This window comes from Squalius cephalus (genome assembly GCF_949319135.1).
Source record: "Squalius cephalus genome assembly, chromosome: 19".
In the NCBI taxonomy this organism is placed as follows: Eukaryota; Metazoa; Chordata; class Actinopteri; order Cypriniformes; family Leuciscidae; genus Squalius; species Squalius cephalus.
This window is the reverse complement of record NC_137140.1, coordinates 6,601,981-6,623,047: the sequence shown is the minus strand read 5'-3', so window position 1 is coordinate 6,623,047 and position 21,067 is coordinate 6,601,981. Positions and strand designations below refer to the sequence as shown.

General features: G+C 37.2%; 1 protein-coding gene across 2 annotated transcripts in view; it reads left to right on the top strand.

Moving 5' to 3' along the window:
* The window catches only part of LOC307147159 (protocadherin-15-like), a 214,432-nt gene extending 206,619 nt beyond the window's left edge, over positions 1-7,813 (top strand). For both annotated transcript variants that reach the window (XM_079851679.1, XM_079851680.1), the window contains 5 exons: positions 1,784-1,805; positions 2,626-2,664; positions 2,889-2,962; positions 3,771-3,900; positions 7,163-7,813. In XM_079851679.1, the coding sequence (XP_079707805.1) occupies positions 1,784-1,805; positions 2,626-2,664; positions 2,889-2,962; positions 3,771-3,900; positions 7,163-7,735 (838 nt within the window). In that variant the 3' untranslated portion in view covers positions 7,736-7,813. The remainder of the gene's footprint in view (positions 1-1,783; positions 1,806-2,625; positions 2,665-2,888; positions 2,963-3,770; positions 3,901-7,162) is intronic.
* The last annotated feature ends 13,254 nt before the right edge of the window (positions 7,814-21,067 follow it).

The window sequence follows — 21,067 nt, the reverse complement described above, 5'->3', positions numbered from 1 at the left end:
TGAGATTACAACCCCTTCACACACAGGCAATAAAAAACGGATTCATTTTAGTAGAAAAGCTACATATAGCACCTTTAATAAAAAAATCATTATATATACTTCTATAGACACTGTATATAGATCCAAAATAATGGGAACCACTGAAAGCACATAGAAGAAGGTATTTTAAATACAAAAAGGCTACCATATAGATCTCAACATAACATGATGTGAGATCTATATGGTAGCCTTTTTGAATCTAAAATACCTTCTTCTATGTGCTTTCAGTGGTTCCCATTATTTTAATTAACATTAACTCCACCTACAAAGAGCATGCCAGCCAACGGTAAAAAAAAAATGTAAATCAATAATTATTTAGTGTGACCTTGAAGGAAATCAGAAAGAAGATAATTAATATAGAACAGTAGGTTTAATTTAAGTTTCGTTTTTTGAAAGACAAAAAAGGAGATGGAAATGCCACTGCAATCGTACCATGACCCAGTTAAAACTATATAACATAATTAGTATTTAATCATAGTGTATAATTATATACTTTAATTATAATTACATATCATGTAATACATCATGTTTAATTCATGGACTGCCACATTACTGCACCTGCAAACACGCTCGCATAGAGAGAGAAAAGTCAACAAAACAGAAGTCCCTTGAAAGTCGCATTATCGTTAAGAGATAAATCTTCATTTGAATCCCTCGTTATGCCCACATCAGGGAAGAATTGCTGTAATTTGCTCTCGCTGATCTGCTGCCTGGAGAGAATTTTAATTTGCTACGCTTTCAGTGAAATGGCCCTACCACTTAGGAAAGGCTGGCCCGTCTCCATGTACACTCTGTGTACCCCTAACACACCTGATAAACTGTTATCAATTTTTTTTAGGCTGTCTTTGCGTGCCAAGCATTGTCACAGATGATATTGTCTAATATCATTAAAGGCTTGAGGGTGTTAACATGTGCCATGTGTCCTTGCAGCTAAACAGTGTAAAGCTTTTCTCCTCTAAAGGCATGTCATTCTCGTATTGTCTACTTTGAATTAGTTGTGTTAACACTGAATCATTATTTGATGAGGTAATGAACACTCATTGCCCCCTAAACTAATGTTCCCAAGACTAAAATCTCTTAATTAATAGCACAGTCGATAAAGAAATTCTAGTGGTTAAAAAAATAAATTGACGTATTAGTAGGTTACGCTTAATTTTCTATAGTCCCCTTTAGACATTCTACTAACTGTAAGTACCTCTTCAACGACATGTCAAATAACTCTCATTATATCATTAGTAGACTGTTGGGTTAGAGGAAGTTGACTTGGAAAGTTACTTTTAGTCAGTAGAATGTCTGTTGGCGGACCATCAGCAGATATGAAGCAGACAGTACTAATACTCTAATGACCAGTAGACTTAGTAGAAGTGGACTATCGAAATAAAGTGTTACCTATTAAAATCATAATGCATCATCATGGGAAATTGTGCTGAAGACAACCATTAGTTTTTCCCCCATATCTACTGCATTTCTGCATAATAATCCACACACATATGCTCAGTTCTTCACAGTTATACATTATTTATCAGAGTTTGAGACAGCCATGCAAAAGCTTTATTGACATTGTCTTTGAAACCTCTAGGACTCAAGGACTTCAATCTCATGTATATGCTAAACATTTAAAGACTTTGTGATCTGACCATCCAGTTTGAGAAAAAAGAATTAAAACTTTTTCTAGATATTAAATATCAAGGTTTTATTTTGATAACCTTACTGACTTTATTTCCATACTGTTATCTCCTCACAGGAGAGGCTACGGGCATCACGAGGTATGTGTTTATATTCTTTGGAATTGCATTATGTTTAAATAATGTCCCATCTTGAGACAGTTTTATTGGCCATCATTTTTATCAGTTGATGCTTTTTGATAGGGACAGTGATGAGAGAGGAAATAACTATTTGTCAAGATCTCAATTGCTGAAGGCTAGATCTGTCAGTCTGGAGTTTGACTTGCTGATAACATTTCTCAAATGTTTTTGCTCTTAGGAGGTTAGATTTTATGAATGCTAAAGTGTCTTTTATAAAACTATAGCAACAGCAATATGATAGATAAATAAATAGTTATAATAGTTATAAATAAATAAATAATTGACACTAAACTGTATAATTACTAATTGTCCCGGTCAACATTTCAAGACTTCATATGTAAACAGATTTATTCTCTTCTCCCTATATTTTACAATGGGATCCTAAAGTCTGGCAACACTAGTGAAAATGCTTCTATTTTCAGGTTTTCTTATTGGATAGCTTTTTTTTAATACAATTTATTTCATAAGCATAATATGAGTGAAAATGTTAACTAAAATAAACAAAAATTGAAGAATGTCAGTGTCTGAAAGCAAGTAAATCTTTGTACAAATCCGTTCTCAGATGTCACAAATTTGCTGATTTCATGCATTTTTTTCAGACTTACAACTCTCAGGTGTAAATTTAGATTTTGTTTTGAATTGCAGATTTTCAGTGTAATCTCAGACTTGTGGATCCAACTGTATTCATCTTCTATTATTCACCACCTCATAAATTCACAAATGTAATATTCCTACATTTCTCTCTTGTTTCTGCACTGTTTCTCTTCTAAATGCTGTGCAGCAACAGCAGTTGCTTCGGCCCTCACTGTTGAGACCAGAGGTAGAGTAGAGAATCTCAACTTTTCTCCTTGCAGAAAACTGTTTCTGTTGAGCTGAACATGCTGTAGTAGAATATACAAATACTGTATACTGCATTCAGAATTGTTTTTTTTTTTTTTTTTTTTTTTTTTTTTTTTTAATGGACAGCACTTTCATCTGACTTTCCCAAGGATTTCGCCTAAAGTGATGCACACTTTGAATTATAACTCTTTACTCCGCTTACAGGAGCTCTCTATGGAATCTGGCATTGACCCAGGACAGGACTATTATACACAGGATTACTATAACTATGACCATGGGTGAGTGTGCGTTCATTGGTTAAAATGCGCTGCTGGCCTAAATCACACCTTTCAGATATATTCCTGGCCTGCTGCTTTTAATAAATCAGTTTGTATGATTTTCGCACCATTTTATGTCTTCCAGATGATGAACTTTGTCATTTTCCCTTAACATTGTGGGCATCAATTTGTGTTTTTGACTGTAATAGCAAATACGATTATTTACTGATGCTTGTGCAAGGTGAACTGGAATCGTAATGAGCTGGAGAAAATAGAAATAATAAATGCTATAAATGAATGCCCTCCTGAGGGAAGTGATGGTAATTGCAGACTATCAAATATATTTGAGCAGAATTAAATGCTAGTAAGTTTTTTTTTACTATGTTTTAAAGCAGGTCATACAAATTTCATCGGTAGCAGTCCCCATCCATATCTCACATTGGTCTTATATATCCTTCTATTCTCAATAAATCCAATTGAAAGGCCTCCATGACTACAGGCGGGTGAGGGTCAATATAATCCTGAATTTCAGCCCGTTTCTTGTTAAATGGGATGTCTGAGCTGTATTTGGGTTCAGACAGCCTGCTGCTCCCCAAGAATACTCAAAGTCCTTTAATGAAGGTCTGTTTTGACCTTTTCCATTCAGTGTTATGTGGAGGTTCTGCTACTAAATCTTACTTATTGGATTTGCCTTTTCATTTCTCTGTTCCAAATGTTATAGTTTTGATTTAGTGGATAGGGACAAAGTTGTTGCTCATTTATTCAGGAATGTTTGCATTGGTGTGTGTGTTTGAGGAATATGCATTAATCATGTAAACCTGTTGTTTAGATATGACTTGCCTCAGTATGGGAGTCGACGGAAGCTGATCTCTCCAGCAGGAATGTATGATGAATATGGAGAGGTGATTATGGAAGATGACGGTAGCTACTACTACAGTCCACACGAATCTGAGGGAGAGGTATCACATATTTATTTGTTCTGTTTGGTTGGCTTAAACCAATACAATGTGCAGTATTTTTTTTAATAAAGTTAGTTTTATCCTGCCTCTGGCTTAAGGCCCTTACACATGACTCATGTCAGGGCTCCAATGCCTTCAGCACTTCGACATTCACATGAAAAGCAGATAACAAGGTGGCAAGGAAGCCGGAGGTTTGCACAATGAACATTAAACATAGTGCAACCAAATGAAACATATTTGAGCCTACAAAAAATAGGTCCTTGCGATTACTTAGAATCATTGCAAAAAATTAAATAAAAATACTGGTCAGTTTTCTTTTACTCTAAATGTAATGATATGTTTTTGATGATATTTTGCTTTAAACAGATATGTTCTTTATCACTCAGGAATATCTAGAAGGTGATCCTCATACAAGAGCACATTTACTCCAAGGTGTATGGTTAGGGTGATTCTCACAAGAGTTTTGCAAAACAAGGGCATGGATACCATTTAGGGCAGGGATGGGCCAGTCCGGTCCAGGAGGGTTCAGGATTCACTGGTCTGTAGATTTTAGCTCCATCCCTAATTGGAAATTACAGGCAGGTGTGTTTGATTAGGGATGAAGCTAAACTCTGCAGGATAGGAATTGGCCATCCTGGATCATTATGTTTTGATTTTTGCTGGCATCACCCATGTAATGATATATCATGCTGATTGTCCAGTAATCAATGGAAATTGGGTTCAAGTTCAAATTTAACCATAGTGTTACAATGTTGTACTGGGGGTAATGTTGTCCCTTGACACTCCCCAAAGTGCATTTGGGAATGCTGACGTGAGTCATGTGAAATGGCCAAAGTCACAAAGAGTATGAGTGATTTGAAATGTAAACTAAATGTTCTGAATGATAAAAATCCTGGCTAATATCAATGTAATAGGTTGTGAGGCAAGGCAGAAGGCTGGCTCCACCACCAGGCAAGTCTCCACCATGGAGGCCTAGACTAAGTTTTGGAGACCAACATCCAGGGCTTGAGAAACACCTGCCTGGACCATCTGAGGGCATAACACACCCTTACAGCTCAAAGGCTGAAACTACACTCAAAGCACCCATACAACTCAGCCAAATGTTTGACAGAAGGCCCGGTCCAGCTCCATTCCACCTTCCATGGAAGAACAACAAAATTTTTCCGACTGCAGTTCCTGAGGAGAAAGGAGGAAGTACTGATGACCCCAAACCAACCAGGATGCAGCATTCAAACTGTGTGGACAATGGCATGGTCATTGATGGAAGCTATTTCCAGACTAAAGAAGCCATGCCTTCAGCAAAGACAAGACTTGGTAAAGTTTTGAGTCAGATGAACATCTTTAAAACATTGCAGACTCAAAAGAACACTCTGAGTAGCATTAGTGGGACTGTAGATCATGAGAGTAATGGGAACGCCTCAAACTCTTGGGTACTCAAAGAGCCAGAGAGAGAATCACAGAGAATCCCAGGTGAAATTGTGGAAAGTGAGCAAGAAAGAGGTAGAAACTGGGAAGACATAATTCATCAGTCGTACACTGGAAGTGCCATGTCGTTCACACCTTACCATCCATACAGACTCCAAGAAGGAGCACATATGAGTAGTTTAGACTCGGATGATGATCAAGACCAGAGTCCTGTTGATTCAGACAGGGAGAGCCAAATAAAAACTCCGCTAGATGACACTGAAATAGAGTCAAGGACTGAATCAGACTCAGACCAAGACACAGAGATTGAGACAGAACAAGAGTCAGACACAGAGAGAACATACGAGACGGAGAATGAATCTGATTCCGGACAAGAGGCTGCAAAGGAGTCAAGCTCGGAGGAAGATAGCAGCGGAATAGAGAGTGTCAAATCATCAGAGGAAAGAGGAACAGTGTCACCTGTCAGGTCTTCCCAGTCCAGACACAGCAGCACAACCTCTGAAAGCATCAAGTTCAAAGCTAGTTTTGCTGGCAGTGGTACCCAGAGATCAGCAACCTACAGGCAAAAGAGCAGCAGATCATCTCCAGAACCTGCAACTACTTTCACCCACACCAAAGCATTAGAAGAGACCATCATGAATGAGGATGATAGGGAAGGCAAAGGGCAGTTGAAAGAAGGTGACTCTGAGGGCCAAAATAAGGATCCAAAGTCCTCTAGGTCTAAAAGCAGCCATTCTCCAGAGAGAAGACCAGATTCAAGCTTCCACAGCATGAGCAGCTTCTCAGTGGCAAGCAGTAGTGTAGCAAGAGCTTTAGAGATCGACAAACTTTCTCCAATAGATGAGAACGAAGAAGGAGAAATTACTTCAGAGAAATGTGGCAGCCCTGGTGATAGTGCAAGCTCTTCGGATGGACCAAGAATCCTTAAAGTAGATGGGGAGGATGAGGACTCTAATTCAGATGCAGTTGACATTGTCGATGCCTCCTGAAGTATATTCTGATATGTTCAGTAAGACTATCCATTGCCTTCATTTCTTGTGTTGAACTTTTTATTGGCCTTTTGAATGCCCTCATCTGATTCGAGTTGTTCTTCTTGTCTTCCTCTCGCTGAGCACAACTTGGCATTTCTCCTTAACCTTTGCCGAATGACATGCATGCTCTTTCCTATGTAGTGTTACCTGTACAGGTCACCCTTCAAAAGTTTAAGTCAGCAATTAATGTTCAGATCAAAATTAGGTTGGTTTTTGTTGCATAAGAAACCTGTAATCCAATGACATTTGGTCAATGAGCACATTGCTTTTAATGAGCTCATGAAAGGACATTAAGTGTGTGTGTTAAGTTGTTTTGTTTTTTAATGCAGTGGTGGTCCAGGAGGGAATTTTCTAGGGAAGCTGTTGTGTACATTTAATATTCATCAAACCTGATTTTGTAATAATATTTTGTTGAATTTTTCTTGATAATTAACAGCACGTTATAACAGTTTTCCAGATCACAAGCCCAACGTTTGTCATAAAAAAAATTGATTTATCTAAAAACATGTATGTATGAATGAATGGAGAGCCATATTCATCATACATATGGCAGTATATCACACATGACTTTTTTTTTTTAAATAAAATATATTTATTCTCTAAATATATTCTCTATATGCACATTGGTAGGACATCAATTAAAACAACAGTTAATAATATAGCTTTAGTTGTGCCTTTTTGAAAGGCTCTGCCTTCCTTGCCTCCTTGGACAGAACACCACTGTTGTGTGCTGTGTAAAAAACAAACAAAAAAAAACCTCCTGTTATTCTGTAGTCATCTTACACTCCTGTTTTCTTTTTTTTCAGTACGGTAGAAAAAAGAGGATCAAGCTAATTGTAGATCGTGAATACGAGACCAGTTCAACTGGAGAAGAAAGTGCACCTGAATCGCACAGGAACCGCCTATCTAATGTGAACAGCCACAGCAACATTAATGGGAGCATATACTTGGCCCAGAATGGCTCAATAATCCGGACACGACGGGTCGCACACACCAACAACATCAAGCTCAACTCTCCAATACGACTGGGAAAGCACTTTAAGAAAATGGACAAACTTGCTGTTACGCACGAAGAGCGAATTCCTTTAAACAGTCCCATAATCACAGGCGCCTCAGCAGGTGAACAGAACCTCACGACCAGGCCCTCCAGTGGGTCCCTGGCCTCCAGCACCACAGGCCCAGAGAGTATTGCTTCAAAATCAAACGTGGTAAATGGTGGGGGTGAAAGAACACAAAATGTGGATGAACAAGAGTCCACAGTGGGCAATCAGGAGGTGAGGGACTCTTTAGGATCACACAGTGACCGTACTCAGTCAGACGAGGAGGAGCTCTGGATGGGGCCTTGGAATAACCTGCACATACCAATGACAAAACTGTGACTTGTGACTTACAAACAGATGCTCTATTGTCTTAAAGAACTTAAGGGGGGAAAAAAACTGAATTTGCAGCAGAAAATGATGAAATTGCACTTTCATTCAGTATTATATTTGCTTTTCCATGGCCCTGAACAATGAGCTTCTCAATGATTGTTGCATTCATAAGTACCTTAAAAATCAAACAATTGTTTTTAGCCCATTGATATTTGCTCATCAGAACTTTATTCTATTTTTATTTGGAATTTGTTATCAATGTGTTGTATGCTTTCACAAATACATTTCTGTGCTTTTTACCGTTTAAAAGGCAAAAACAATTGTCCGCTGAAGTGTATTTTTGGTAAATAGTCATCAATGAAAAATAATTGTGATGAATCTAAGGTGCACTTATGCGCTGCACGTTTGCTTAATGCCACAGTCATTTGAATGGACTTGCACCAGAGTTCAAAGTGCTTTATTTTTGTGCTTTTTATACCGAGTTATATCAAAACAGAATTATTCAGTATATGGTCACATTATGTTACAGAAACTTGCCAAACTCAAGAGAACAACTTTTGTTGTTGTTGTTTGATATTTATTTTGTTTCATTTTATTATTATTATTGGCAGGCTGGTTTATATATATATAATATATATATATATATATATATATATATATATATATATGAACTATATAAACTGCTCTCATTGTGCAGCCTTTGATGATACCTGGGTGTTTCTACAAAGCAGAGAAACGGGCACATCAAATAAAACATTCCTGATAAAACTACAGCTTTCCATTTATCCATATGTTCATCAATATAATGAAACAAGAAGGCGGCACATGATTTGTTTACTGCTTAAAGATACATTCTGAAATTATCTCTATTGACATCTGTGGTTGAAACAACATTGCAAGTACTAGGAACAATTTTGACATCAGGTGTGCTTCGACACTGCTGTTCTACGTGGATGAACCTAATGATGTTTTGAGCAGGGCTCCAGACTGCAACTAAATGGTCGCGTTTTGGGCTTTCCTGACAGTGTTAATGATTTTACTAATGAAAATAAATTTCCATCTGCAGGGAATAACTCAAGCTCAGGCTACTGCTGTCAACTCAAGCTGCTGTCAAATGCGCATTTCTAATTGACAAAACATGTAATATTATGTTTTATATTACATTTAAATGTGCATCTGTAGAACTTGGTGGCTCACTGCCCACAAATGTTAGTCTGAAGTTATTAATCAGAATGGAATTTTTTATTACTTGGCCTGCCAGACCCATGGATTATCCGCAGTGTCCGCAGATATAACTGTGATCCGTGGATCAATAACCTCAAGCCATAGGATTCATCCACTCAGAATAGTGCAGCCTAAGCACAGCCCAGAAAACAAGCAACCACTGAAACAATGTTAAGTCAATGTTGGTGGCTCAACATTAATTGCATTGAATTAACATTACAAAGTGAAGTTTCTTCAGTATCACTTTTGCACCCTCAGTTTCTGTTGAAGCAATGTTGAGATTTCAACCACAAATCAATGGTAATATTATTGATTCAAGATTACAAAGTGTTGATTCTTAAGGATCACTTTTGCACCATCAGTTCCTGTTGAAACAATGGTGAATTTTCAACAAAAAAATCAATGATAATGTCATTGAATCAATGTAATGTAGTGATGTTAGTTCAATATCATGTTTGCACCTGCAATTACTGTTGAAACAATGGTGACATTTCAACCAAAAAATCAATGGTAATTCTATTAAATCAGCATTAACAAAAATAATCAATGGTAGTATTGTTGAATCAACGTTACACTAACAAAAATCAATTGTAATGTCAGTGAATCAACGTTACACTATTATGTTGATTCTACATCACTGCTGTCGAATCAACACTGAAATGAATAAAAATAGTCAATGGTAATGTTGCTGAATCAACGTTACACTATGATGTTGAATCTCCGTCACTGCTGTTGAATCAACACTGAAATTAACTAAAATAATCTTTGGTAATATTGTTCGATCAATGTTACAATGTGATATTTTTTCTAAATCACATTTGTTGAAACACTGAAAATACAACTGTGGAATGGCAACATAAAACAATGTTGCCATCTAATGTACCAAGTTAATGTTGGAACAACATTCATATTTTAACTACACTTCACTGGTATGCCAACAAATTCCTGACCATTTCACAGTTTGAATTTCAAAATGACACCTGTCCAGCAGTTGAGTCAATTTATTTTATTTAACAGTTTAACACAATCAATTACAAAACTATATAAAAGGTTTCCATAGCCATTGATTTCCATAGCAGAAAACAAATAATATGGATGTCAATGGCTACCGTCAAATATCTATTCTGGTACTCAACAAAAATGATGGTTTGGACCAAAACTCAACATCGTATCAATGTCACCATGCTATCTGGGAGCTCAGTTAACAACAAAATGTCCGTCTGCCAGTTTTGCTTCAACTGCTATAGAGGGCCAAAAGTTACTAGGCCTGTTCCAATACCCACACTTGCAGTCTTTGTCCTTGATCACTTGTCTACTTACATGACGTATTTCCTGAATTCAGCCAAAGGGTTCAAGTGAGTGTGAGTGTAGAACTTATTAATATCCAGAACATAAGTATCGCACTTCATATTGTGTGAATGCTTGCAAATCGCCTTTCTCAATGTGCTTGTTAGCAAATGTGCTAAAGTCACAGCTATGTCGTTATTTTTTATTTTGAAGAAGTAATAAAGGTGTGTTTATGAATTATACAGACGGTGAGCGTTTTCGGGTTAAAAATAAAAATAATTACATAGCTATGCTTTCTGTAAACACAGTAAGAGACAACATGCTAACATGCACATTTGCAAACATTCATGAAATATGAAGTGAGGGAGCAGAAAACTGGAACAGCATTTATGCTGCATTTGATATCCAACTGGATTCAATTATTTTAGTCAAGATACACAATCACTGGATTTGCACGTCTCCCAAACTATAGCCAATGTAGTTAAGACCAACCTGTTCAGATCACTAAAACAAACACTGCAATTCTGTTTAGTCCCGTTAGTGGCACAGAAATGACACGCATCACCTTTAAGGTGTAATAACGAGGAAGAAACACCAAAGCTTGAATGTTCAGAGGTTACGGGATGGGGGACAAAAACTATTTCCCCATGAACACATTTTAAGCCCATCTCTGAAATTGCCTCTGCTACCACTGTGACCTTAACCACCGATCCTCTCGCTTCAATTTCCTGTCAAATTAGTGTCATCAGATGACACCCTTAAAAACAACCCAGACCCCCTGGCTATCATAATCCATCATGAAGTGTCAGAAGAATGGGTTTACTGTGTATAGCCTTAAAAAAAAAATAGGCTGGTTATAAAATTGTTCCTTCTCTAAACAGTACCTGTCAAAATTTTGGAAACATTCAAATGTTTTAGTGTTTTTGAAAGAAGTCTCTTATACTCACCAAGGCTGCATTTATATAATCACAAATACAATGAAAACAGTAATATTGTGAGATATTATTACAATTTAAAAGAACTGTTTTCTATTTAAATATATTTTTAAAATGTAATTTATTGCTGTGATGCAAAGCTGAATTTTAATTACTCCATTCTTCAGTGTCACATGATCCTTCTGAAATCATGATTCTAATATGCTGATTTGCTGCTTAGGTAACATTTCTTATTATTATCAGTGTTGAAAACATTTGTGCTGCTTAAAATTTTTGTTGAAATGGTGATACTTTTTCAGGGTTCTTCGATGAATAGAAAGATCAATGAACAGCATTTATTAAATTGGTAACACTTTACAATAAGATTCATTAGGTAACATTAGTTAACTACTTAACATGAACTATAAGAATGAACAATACTTCTTCAGCATTTATTAATCTTAGTTAATATTAATTAAAATGAAATGTTGTATTTGTTAACATTAATTAATGCACTGTGAACTAACGTGAACAAACAATGAACAGCTGTATTTTTATTTACTAACATTAACAAAGATTAATAAATACTGTAACAAATGTATTGCTCATTTTTAGTTAATGTTAATTAATATTAACCTTATAGTAAAGTGTTACCATTAAACTTATTAACGCATTTATTAAATACATTTTTTTACCAATATAAATGCCTTCACTGTCACTTTTGATCAATTTAATGCATCCTTGATGAATACAAGTATTAATTTATCTCTCTTGTTTAATCGTAGGCTACCACAAATGTGACAATGGACCACAAAATTTTAATTAATTTTTTTTTTTTTTTTTATTGAAATTTATACATCATCTGAAAGCTGAATACATAGGCCTAAGCTTTCCATTGATGTATGGTTTGTTAGGATAGGAGATTATGATATTTGGCCGAGATACAACTATTTGAAAATCTGGAATCTGAGGATGCAAAAAAAAAAAAAAAAAAAAAATCGAAACATTGAGAAAATCACCTTTAAATTGGTCAATTTATAATTCGCGATTGTGCTGCATTCACTCACAAAAATAAATGTTTTATATATTTACGGTAGGAAATTTACAAATTATCTTAATGGAACATGATCTTTACTTAATATCATAATGATTTTTGGCATCAAAGAAAAATCGATAATTTTTGACCCATACAATGTTTTGTTGGCTATTGCCACAAATATAGGCCTACCCGTGCTACTTGTGACTGGTTTTGTGACCCAGGGTAACAAATGTTTGAATGCCATCATTGTTTCCATAAAAATGTAACGCAGCAACGAGAAGTTTACCAAAATGTTGATTATGCTTATTCCCGTTATGTTAAAGTGAACAGTGATAAACACTGTCGAGCTTCAAAAATGATAACAAAAAACATAATAAAAAGTCCATTAAGTAATATGATCGTTTTGTGTGAGGAACAGCCGCTAGAAATCTTCTCATGTTTCAGAGCACGTGTTGTTCTCATTTTCCCCACTAGTGGGCATAAGTAACCATTTGTTGAAAATCAAACGACCTCTGTTGCAGGCAGCGGCTTCTCCACTAGGTGTCACGAGACTCTTATATTTGTGCTACTAAATCTGTTGAAATTGATAGGCTATATACGCATGTGTCTAAGTCATTTTAAACTATTGTATTTGATTCAAGAAACACTTCCAAACCTATCAGTGATCATATGTCTGAAAACTCTTCAACCCAAAAGTCACGAATTCCCTTCCATTAAACAGCCCTGAGGGAACACACTAACGTCTGAATCATACTATTAAAAATGACAAGAGCAAGAAAAAAACACGATTATCCAGGGCTTGGCGAAGTAATTACACTGTAATGATTACTGATGAGCTCATGTTAATAACGTCCGCGGCACTTTGATCTTCAGATCACGATACCAGCGGTTAATTATTTCAAACAAACATCCGAAAAGTAAATAAAGTCAGTAATTACAAGCTGGCATACATGTTATTACGGGTACCTGCCCACGCGTCACGGATATTTAAAATTCTATAATTAACCATCAGATGAGAGACAGAGCGAGCGTTTCAAAGTATCAAACTGCACATCCTGGAGCCAAGTGTCAGGGTGTGTGAGCGTGTCTTTAAAAAGGGCTAAATACATAAACACACACTTTTTTTTTTTTTTTTTTTTTTTTATACATACACTTCATGGGTGCCATCCAAAAGCTCCCTGCCGACAGTTTGGCATCAGTGGTTAATGGGTTTGTGGTCATGTTTTAAATGCACTGAATATGGAGACACACCTGACACATTCAGTGTCAAGATGAAGATCCCTTTGATTGTGGTAATTAAGCGTTGATGTCTTTGTTGTCAGGTAGACAGCGCTTTTGTTGTCATTGGACATGAGCGACAAACGTAAATACCTCATCAGTTGAATCCATTTTAACCGTGGCAAATTTCCACATAAAATTATTGCATTAATACAACTGTATATCTAATCATGTTTGTTGGATTTAACCAAACTGTTTCTGTCAGAGTTATCACAATCATTTAACCAATGTGATTTTCTTCAGACCCAAACTTGGCTACATTATAATGTCCTAATGTAATTTTCCTTAAAATCAAACTTAGCCATAATATTAAACCAATGTATGTTCAGTCAAACAGCTGTTACATTGACTTAAGCTAATACATACACTAGCATATCTTCACAAATATGGACAGTATGTACACCAAAAAGCAAACAAATAGTCTTTTGTTTATTAATGTAATAAATTTAACACAATTGAAAAAAAAAAAAAAAAAAAAAATTGACACAAAAATTAAAATATTAAAATATTAAAATAATATCAGGATCAAATTACTCTTGTGCCATCCTATATACAACACTCTCTCTCTCTCTCTCTCTCTCTCTCTCTCTCTCTCTCTCTCTCTCTCTCTCTCTCTCTCTCTCTCTCTCTTCAGATGAACACAAACAAAGATTTTATGGCCCAAAGGCCTAGTGTAGCAGGCTAATTCATGAGACTTGCAATGTGAAACCAGACATAGCAACTATTTTTGTGAACTGTGTATATTTGGAGCCATTTTTTGGCTAGTTTTTGGTTTTCTAAACTATATGCTAAGTGTTCCTCTTCCTGTGTAATTTATATCCATACAGAGAAAGTTAGTATTTGAAAGATGTTTGTGATCATCCTGGTGAAAAAAAAAGAAAAAAAAATCACACACACACTGCTGCACTTGCAAATATGCCGCATACTCTAGGAGAGGGAAAAAAAATTGATGGCATCCCACCCAAGCATTTTATTATTTCTGAAAGGCAGGGCATATAGAAAAATATAAGTTTGGCAGTCTGGCTCTCGTAATGAAGGGGTTGATCAGGCATGGCTCCAGTGCAGACATTTGAAGATATGCCTTGGCCATCGTGCCACCGTAACCAGTAATATAGCATGTCACAGGAATATAGAAACGGTCCTTCATTTGCCGTCATGCGTGCTGTTTGTACCTGCACGCTTGTCAGAACTCACGTTTTGTCTCGCATTTGTTAAGTGGAGTTGACGCTGTAAACAAACCCATACTTGCTGTCCACAGCTAAACATTTATTATCATTATTTGTTCAGTTGGCTTTTATATTTTTGTGTATTTTATATACTTTTTATATTCTACATTTTTTCGTTTTTTCATTTTGTTGCATGTACTATATATATATATATGTCTCAGGTTATGAATGGAAGAGGGGAACGTGATGCTGCACCATGACATTGACGCTATGGGAATGCCTCTGCATGAGCCGGTGTCTGAATCTGATCAGGTGAAGGTATGGATGTCACAGCGCATTGTAGTGCATCACCAGGTCCATAAATACACGCCAGAAACAAGCATTGACTGATTAATTTGACTGAAGAAGACGCTCAGGCGTAGCCAGGGCAGAGCAACAAGATGCAGCGTCTCATTCCCCTCTCAGGGAACCGAGTTACAAACGTAACCTGAGATGTTGCCTTTCGAGTGGAACTCAATGCCACGTCATGATGTTGACGCTATTGGAACTTGATTCCAACGTCGCCACACCTAAGGCAAGAGCCTGCCCACAGGGCTGTGTATAAGCACAAACTCTTGTTGAGCGCAGACTAGACTTGGACTAACCCTGAAGGATATGGTATCCTGGGGTTGAATCCATGTCTAAGCTATAAAACCTAATGAAGAATGTGTGGAGAAGACCAGCCTTCTGCAGCACAATTATTGTGTAAAGGTGCACCGCTTGCAATAGCGCTAAAAGATGCTACACTCCCAATGGAGTAGGCCCTAACGCCTGGAGGTGAAGCAATGCCGCACGCCTCATCCGCCCACACTCCCGCCACAGTGAGCAAGTTGCTGCTGGACTATGTGGACAGTTTTTTTGCGTTTGAAGAGGATAATCCCCTGCACCCGCTGATTCCACTCAACATTAGTTCTCCTGTGTCTCTTCTGGTTCCGCCCAGCAAAAGTTCCCCTGTGCTTCCCTCCCAGCCTTCCTCTCCCGCCTCCTCTTCACACCTCAGCCTGTCCCTCTGATCAGTCCCTGTTGTCCCCCATCAGTCCCTCATCCTCTCCACTACCTCCTCTCTGTGGTGTGGATCCACCTGTGGCCATCCGTTTACCAGCGCCGCCTGAATGCTCAGGTCCACTGGCTCCGCCTTCAGCTGCTGTTCCTGCCAATTTACCTCGGGCTGTCGTCCAGGCTCCTTCGCTCCTCCCTCCCTCATCTCCACCAGAGACCATCGACCTTCCGGCTCCACCGGGCTCCCTCGATCCTCCGGCTCCACCTTGGTCGGACTATGCAGCATCTACACCACGGATTTACAAGCCATCCGCGACGCTCCGTCTCTCCACCCCTACGGCTCCATCTGGCTCCACCCTCTCGCCGGTTCCCTGGCCCTCAGTCTCCTCCTCAGGTCTCCTGTACCCTGGTTCCACCTCGGAGGATCGTCGCTGCTGCTTCGTCACGGCCTCCGAAGCTGGCAATCTCGCTCTGGACCATTAGCTTTTCGTCTGCGCGTTGGGCTACTCCACCATCAGCTCCGTCATCGTCAATCATCCCCATGGCGTCGAGTCCACATAAGCATGTTTGACATGTAAAACACAAATGTAATAAAACGAAATAAAAAACAGGGTCTCAAGCATTAAACATGCTTATTACACAGTACATAAATTTTTGTAGATGCACTTTAAATAAACCAATTCATCATGCAGCCTGTTCCTGTTTTATTAAGATTCATTTTGGCTGAATATTGCTGACAGAACCAAATTTCACAGAAATGACATGAGTGTATGTTTATGCCTTTTTTCTCTTACTTATGGTTTTATCGTAGTACAAAAGCTGCAAATCTAATTCCTGGATGTGCTTTAGCTACTGGGTGTTCTCTGCAATGAATCAGCCATGGAGCTCGACACAGCGGTGCTTGGCCAGCGGCCTGCAAGTATTAATGTGCACTGTGGCATCAGCGGGGCCTCTAGTTAAAGAGAAATGAGATGAGAGGAGTTAGGAGCTCTGCGGTACAAGCGCCTGCTGGACTGAGGTTAAACGCAGATCTTGAAATGAGAATTTGACTATCTGCTCTCATAAAAGCCTCAGTGAGGGCCGAGCGCGAGAGAGAAACCGCGGCGTCTCTTTCGCTACTTGCTCGCTGAGAGCAAACAGAAGTGCTGTGTGTACGCCAGGCCTCTGTGGGTGTCGATTTGCCTCTCTGTGTTTTTTCTTGCTTACCCGAACAGAATTTAGTTGTATGTCATCAAGTAGTTACCCCATTTGTCCATCTCCACTACCAATGAGACAAATAAGGCATTAAACCTATGCTCCCTGCACGTTTAGCTTAATTCACACTGTAAAATAAAGTGGCAACCTGCAATTGACAACCTGCTTTAATCCATATAAATATAGTTTGGTTGAATAAATTAATGTATTTAGTTTGAATATAGCTAATTAATATAGATATTACCATTTTTTGTTACCATTTCAACACTGTAAAAAGTGAACAGTTGGATCAACTTTAAAAAAATTACTTCAATTGGTAACACCTAAAGAAATTAAGTTTTCTCAACTTAAATTATCACGTTTTCACAATAAAATGTGATAATTTAAGTTGATAAAACTTAATTTCTTTAGGTGTTACCAATTGAAGTAATTTTTTAAGTTGATCCAACTGTTCACTTTTTACAGTGAATGCTAGTTATTCGAGCCAACACACAATAGAACACAACAATTCAGAAGTAAAAATGTACATATGATCATATATGCTTCTGTAGAAAAACTGTTTATTTGTCAAAGTCCTGGTGAAATTCCCACAATTTTGAAGTGCAGCAATCAGAGAAAGCGCTGTAACCACGGAAAGCAGAATCATGTCAATCTGACTCAAGCATTGCCAAGCTATTTAGATTTTTTTTCCCCTAATGTTTCCAGTGTGATTTTGAACTTCATTGATTTGCTTTGTATCATACAGGGTTATTATCGTTAACTGAACCTACATTTTAAAAAAAAAGTTTTAGTTACTTGAAACAAAATAATTTTGAACTGAAATAAAATATTTTAAAAAATAACTTATTTTAATTTTAGATAAATGCCAAAGCAACATTTCTTAATAAAAATGACAAAAATGCACAAAGTCACTAAAACTTTAAAATTAATGTGAAAAAGTGAAAAATAAAATTATTTATAATATTTAAAAAAAAACTATAACAGTATATCAACTATACTAAAATAACACGAATATGGACAAACGGTTTATTAGCCCTTCAAAAGATCCTTTGCGTTCCACAGAATAAAGTTTGGAATAACATGAAAGTGAGTAAATGATGACAGAATTTTCCCTTTGGGGTGAACTATCTCTTTAAGTTGACTAGTTGACTTAAATAGTCAATAGTTTTAAATAGTTTTTATTATTATTTTATTCAAATAAATAGTTTTATTGAGATGACAGGCAATTTATTTTCCAGCAAGTTGGAGTCTTTTTTGAAACATTTTTGAAAAATGAAAAGGAAAAGGCTGCTTAAAAATTTGACCGGTTTCTGGTCAGTCGAATACTACAGTTTGCATTTAATAAGCAATAATGTTTTCATCTCTCACCCCACAAACGGTTATAATTTCTAGATTATGTAACATAAAAAAAAACATGAATCATTAATGGCTCACATATGGTTGACCCTGACCTTTAACCCCTCGTCGGCTGATGTTGCCACTTGCCTCGTGAACCCCACGCGACAGTTTTACTAGAGCTTAGCTTCAGTTAATCGCTAGAGTTTGAGTTTGTTGTTTTATGGAGTCACTTTATCTGATGCCACAGGAAAACACGGTCCTTGGACAGAGAAGGGCAGCTCTTGCCAGCTCAGTGCGGTGATCCTGAACTATGCAACACCAGTTAAACACTGAGTGCTAGGAGCTGTGGTCGAATCCCGCTGCAGCTTTACGCTTTATTCTCCGTTTATCATGGCAGTGCGGAGCCTGGCGCCGCTGCCGCCTTTTAAAATGACATTGGTTAAATGACGTTAACATCCCCGTTCTGAGGTTTGAACTCTAGTTTAGGGCGGCTAACTTGTTTGTGTCTGTAACTTATGATCAAAGCAAAGAGATTTGTACTGAGATTTCTTACCATGAAAAACGTCACACGTCCAATTGCTTTGTCCTATGATGTGTTAACCTCTGTCTTTATATGGGGTGTTTGGAAAGTTGTGCTTGTTATGGGTTCTTTATACTGGAAGTGAGAAGTCTTAATAGGAGCGGTTTATTGAAATATCTCAAGTATTTGGGCACTTAAGATCACCAGATCCTCTGTATGGCATTAGAAAGGACTGTCCACATAATTTTTGCAGTGACATTCATACAGTTTTAAAGCCACAGTTCACCCAAAAATAAAACATTTGTTCGAATTTAACCCTCGTGCTGTTCCAAACATGTATAACTTTCTTTCTTCTGCAGAACACTGTGGAAGAATGTTGGAAAACAAACTGTTTATGTAACCATTGGACAAACTAGAAGAAGAAAAACACACTGAGACATTTCTCTAAATAACTTCTTTTATTTTCCACAGAAGAAAGACATACAGGTTTGAAAGAAATGAGGGTGAACTTGCCTTTTAAGTGTGATTTAAATGCCCAAATACCTTTTTTTTTCTTTTTTTTTTTTTTTGGCTTGCAGTCAAAAGGGAACATGTTTCTGACACAAAAAGTGTCTTACACTTTACCGCATGCTGGCCTCCATTCAGCAGAAAGTGGTTCACATCCTCAGGCAGAACTGCTCCCATCCATCAGCGCAGTGATAGGAAAACAATAGTGGGTTGTTCTGTCCGTCATTGGGTCTGTTTTGATCTCTCTGTAATGCTAATGAGGCTATCAGTCAGTCCGGCCAAACCCACTCGCCCCAATACATATTTAAGCACCTCGAACATCATTCCCCAGTCTCAAATGACTCAACAGATGGGCTTCTGGTGAGCATCTGTGATCTTTAAATGTTGAGAACTGATTATTGTTCTGTAACATAAAGATATGGCAGAACTAGTCGGGTAACATTATTAGACTTGCCAATATAACATACAAACATTATTGGTCAAGTACAAGATATACATTAACCCCCAAAAAAGTATTAGGACACAAGTGCAGCACATAAATATCATTGCATTAGATACCAAAATATAAAACCAAATGGCACTTTTTGCAACTCTCAAAATGGCAAGAGTCAAGAAAACATTTTACATTTCAAGTTTGATGAGTTTAAATAGAATATACAGGGCCTTGCACACCAAATCATTTGTAGGTACGTCAGATAAAAGTTTAAAATAAACTGAAAAAAAGTATAAATCCTTCACACAACTTGCATCATTACAAATTTTTTTTAGCATCGTTTCTGTCAATCGACCTTTCGATTGACTGAAATGTTGCTAATAAAATTTTGTAATGATTCAAGTTTGTTGGGCAAAAGTTTCTAAATGAAAGGTACAGTTCACCCTAAAACAAAAATATCTGTCATCACACACCCTCATGTCGCTCCAAATCTATACTTCCATCTTTTGAAACACAAGTGAAATATTTTTTATGAAACCTGAGAGATTTTTGTCCCTCCTTTAAAAGTTAATTCCACCAAAACTTTGAGGCTTTAAAAAGTTTGTAAGTTCAGTCTTTCAAGTGTAAAGTTTTGGTGGAATGAACTTTCAATGGAGGGACAGAAAGTTCTCAAGTTTCATTAAAATATCTTAATTTGTGTTTCGAGGATGATTGAAAGTTTTACTGGTTTGAAACTAAGGGTATTTGCATGATAACAATGTACTAAAAACTGAAACTTTTTCCCTTGTGTTATTTCCACAGTATAAAGGTAAGATCTAACGGTTTTATGGATGAACCGCTTGTTTTAAAATCTTCCTGCTCTACTAACATTTGTTATGACATCTGCTTAAAACATTACGTTCCTTAAAGGGTAACTCTCGCCAAAATGCAACCTAGGGTCTTTTTGTCTTTTTGAAAATACGGTCAAACTTAAAAGTGCCGTTTCCATTCTAATTATGCTTTTAAACGAAAGTTTGCATCGGGTAGATTAACAAAAAGACCCTAGGTTGCATTTTGACGAGAGTTAGCCTTTAAGTCTACAATCAGTAAATCCACTTCATTGATGCCATTGAAATATACAGAGCTTCTGCATGAAATGGAAGTTTAAAGACAAAATTAAAAAAATGGCTGTGTGAGCGTTTCTCTGGCGCATAAGGTCTATAGAATGAACATGTAATACGAATGCGCACGACATCACCGTTTTCACAAATTCTCGTTTTTGTAGCTTACATGGAGATGATAACGGTATCTTTATCAAAAACTTGTATTTTGAAACCTGTTTTCAAAGTTTATCCTGACTGAGTAAATGATCACAGAATTTTCATTTTGGGGTGAACTAACCCTTTAACTCAAGGATTGTGACC